The 3,569-nt window shown below is 42.0% G+C and overlaps 3 protein-coding genes across 3 annotated transcripts; 2 read left to right on the top strand and 1 right to left on the bottom strand.

Annotated features, from left to right (window-relative positions):
• Positions 1–212: 212 nt before the first annotated feature.
• CCR75_008996 (uncharacterized protein) lies at positions 213–757 on the top strand (the record flags this gene model as incomplete). The annotated part of the gene is made up of 2 exons (XM_067967043.1): positions 213–252; positions 297–757. 2 exons carry the CDS (start codon positions 213–215, stop codon positions 755–757), a joined length of 501 nt encoding a protein of 166 aa, XP_067820773.1.
• Positions 758–1,863: 1,106 nt separating this feature from the next.
• Positions 1,864–2,483, bottom strand: CCR75_008997 (uncharacterized protein; the record flags this gene model as incomplete). The annotated part of the gene is made up of 2 exons (XM_067967044.1): positions 1,864–1,878; positions 2,118–2,483. The coding sequence occupies 2 exons, from the start codon at positions 2,481–2,483 to the stop codon at positions 1,864–1,866; spliced, it is 381 nt and encodes a 126-aa protein (XP_067820772.1).
• A 41-nt stretch (positions 2,484–2,524) lies between these two features.
• On the top strand, positions 2,525–2,740 carry CCR75_008998 (uncharacterized protein; the record flags this gene model as incomplete). The annotated part of the gene is made up of 1 exon (XM_067967045.1): positions 2,525–2,740. The coding sequence occupies one exon, from the start codon at positions 2,525–2,527 to the stop codon at positions 2,738–2,740; it is 216 nt and encodes a 71-aa protein (XP_067820767.1).
• Between the last annotated feature and the right edge of the window lie 829 nt (positions 2,741–3,569).

Here is a 3,569-nt window from a genome sequence, read left to right on the forward strand (position 1 = left end):
CTTATGTTCCGCAAGGACATAGAAATGAGTATGCACATCGTTGAAGCAAGTCGCAATGACTGCGGGCAACAGAAGGAAATCGAACCAACTGCAGCAGACGTCAAGTCCGGTGGCGACGTATAATTCTCCACAATGATCAATTGTTTAAAACATATCCCACATGTATTGATTACGCGCCATTAGGTTCTAATGATCCAATCACGACCATCAAAATGCCCACGTCGAGTGTCCTGATCCAGGACCAGCTGCATGGTATGAGTTATACAGTATCATTAGAATTAATTTGCCTATACTAGCATTTATGACCGCTTGTTCCGTCCCCAATGGCCTGGCATTTCTCAACTTGTCAATTGTACGAAGCACATCAGTAGTAGTGATGGGCATGCATGATCAACAAGACTTTCTACCACGGATCCAGCGGTCGCATCTTCAAGCATCGAAACTATTGACGCAATCGAGAGACTCAAAACTTCGCCGCTTTCATCATCACGTGACCGACAAATTGCCCGAGGATGTATTAAAGCTTAAGCAGAAAATCCTTGAGTCGCACCCAATCAAGCTCACGCGATTCAGCCTTACTCACTTTCGTCGCGTGACGACCCCACCTGTGGACATTCCAGACGCGCTTAATAATGAATTCGCCGTTAAATCACTCGTTTCCGGAAAGACTGTGCCTCTGACGTTGAGCATGTGGAAGCATGGCAAAAGTATGATGAAGCACCTTGACATGATTGATGAGCGTGTCTCCTACCAGTAACTTGTACGTTTTAAAGGCTTGTACGAATAAAATATTCAAAGCTACGTTACAGATCGAAGAAAGTTGCTTAGCTTGTGATCTCAGGATGCTAATGCGAGCGTGAGCGAGAAGTATCCGTTGTACTTATTCATTCCATGTCGATATGGGTCGATGATTTTAATTTTAATGTGTAATAAAATAATGTCCGTCAGTTTAATAAATTTACAAAAAACTTTGGTCGATAATAATGAGTTTAACCTTTGAAGCTGAAATGTTAATTTAAAGAAAAATACGACCTTGGCCTTTTCTGGGTGATGCTTTGGGAAGGCAAAAGTACTAATTCTCCGATAATATCAACTAAATTGGCATGCCAAAGCAATGGACTTTACACCAACGCTGCAGTAAAAGAGGCTACTTTACAACGAATAGATCAATTGGAATTCTTCGTTGCGGAAAATACTTGCAGGTCGCATTTTTAAACCTTACAAATTCGTGAGTGCGACACGGCCGAAAAGTTTAAAATTATCCCTCGCAGGCGTGGTGTAGATCGTCAGATTCTTTTTATCAATTGGCATTGCAAAATCACAACGTTGAGACAGTTGATGACCGAATGCCTAAGCAAATTCTTTTGGCATTTTTTTCACTGACAAAGCTTCTATTTTTTTCTTCTCGCTGATTTTTATCACTAAGGCTATCCTTCCTAAAAACTCTGGTAGCCCTCTGATTGCGTTTATGCGGATCAAGAATCAAGAGTCAAGTAAGGTTAGCGAGAGGCTCCTTCATAGAGGCAGTAGTTCTGACGCTCTATTAACATTGCAGTATGCACCACGACAAGTCACTGGCGCACCAAGCGAGGCGGAAACTCCGCTAGATCCTAGATCGCTGCTTGGTCCGACGCCGTGGACAAGAAGGTGGGCAGTATGTCTGTAACTGACATGCAATAAGTCGCTGCTTTTAGAGTAGTCAAATCCTTAGCCGTCGACGTGTACGCTATGTGCAAGCAGTAAAATGCTTCGATAGCGCATTTGCTGCTACTAATTTGCCTGAAGATTGTGAAAAGACATGCTGCCAACATTATTTTAATAAGATTCGCGATATTTTGACAGCAGTTTATTTAAATGAAAGCTCTAAAACAGGTGGCACTGCATATACATACTTCAATTATAAGACATTGAAAAGATACCGAAAAAACACGCATTCGATTATCGGCTAAAAAAACAAAAATACTGCAGCTCGCGCTACCTCACACAAATCTTATTATTGACTGTTTTGAATTAATACATTTAACGTAAAATTAAACAATGCTGCATAAAGACGTCAACCAAGTGGCCGACGCTACCAAACTTTCACGAAACGAGACGTCAAACAGAAATTTTCATACGTAGGCAACGCTTTCATTAATGCTGTCGAGATGCTGGACATTGCTTTTGCAATCTCGCCACATACGCATGGTGAGTGGCACGGTTTTGCCGGACACAATAACAGCGTGTTGATCGTGGAGTTCATCCGGAATGTCCACAGGTGGAGTGGCTAAGTGACGCAAGTGGGTGAGGCTGAAGCGCGTGAGCTTTGTTGGGTGCGACTTGAGTACTTTTTGCTTGAGTTTTCGCACCTCGTCGGGAAGCAGAATGTCCACATGAATGGAAAAATGGCGAAGCTTTGTGTGCTTCAAGAGCGTCGACTTGGAAGCTCGCTTTTGCGACGCCTGAATGCGTGGCAAGAATTCTCGATGTACATGCGCGCCCATTACGAGTGTGGAGAAGTGGCGTCAAGTTGGGAAGTTTAAATATGCCGATGAGCGAGGGAGCCGAAGCCGTCATGGACACGAACGCAATTGTTTTTAAAGGTTTACGATGTTTATGCCCGATTGTACCGTATATGGAGCCTCTATTGGCTCGAATTCCGTTTTGGAAGCATAAGATTAATTTTAATGACCTGAGTGCAGGCCACGACATTTTGATGACTGACCAGATAAAGAAATATACTGTCGAGTTTAATAAATGACAGTGGATTCATTCCCGCAAAATGGTTGCGTAAGCACCCGCCACTGCCATTCGCAGTTGGAAGATTGAACCCTATTCGTCGAGCAGTCTTTGTTCATTATCATACAATAGACATTGCGTTGTTTTTCAAGTCACACTTTATAAAATAACTAGCATATTGCACATTTTATTGCTAACGCAGAGGTCGAACAACTCATATATTGTAAGTACGACTGATGAAATCGAAAAATACTTTTTTTTACCTAAATGAGCGCGCATATCCATGCGACGCCGTCAGTACTGCAATGTATAAACTTTTAGCGATGTCCTATCAGAAATGCAGCAAACGAGTTGAATCACAAAATCTTCGAATCTGTAAAGGGCGGCTCGCTGACAAGATTGTGCAATGCCTAGCTGCCGCCGCTCGCAAATATTTATTCCACATCGAGCCCTCTAGCTTCTCTGCCTACCCGTCGTAACGGTGTGATACCAAGATGAAAGTCTGACGGCTAAATAGATAAGCCTAAATAATGCCCTTAATTCTTATGACAATGCGCAATTTGAATCCATACCACACAAGTAAACAGGTTGCTTACATAGCTTCATGTCGCATATTATAGATCTTTTGCAGTAAATTGAACGGAATGGTACTGTAATGGGGTACACTTCGGTTAATAAACCGTTAATGTTCAATTACGCTCTTTTCTATATAAATAGGCATTATCCTTAAATCCCCATTTATGTTCACTAACTCTAGGAGCTTGCACAGCTTAGTTTTTAAATTTCTTACTTCCATGAAATTAAACATTTGTATAAGCTTAGAGTCTTCCTCAGACTTTAGCGGGAGGTAG

This window comes from Bremia lactucae, linkage group LG12, assembly GCF_004359215.1.
Source record: "Bremia lactucae strain SF5 linkage group LG12, whole genome shotgun sequence".
In the NCBI taxonomy this organism is placed as follows: domain Eukaryota; phylum Oomycota; class Peronosporomycetes; order Peronosporales; family Peronosporaceae; genus Bremia; species Bremia lactucae.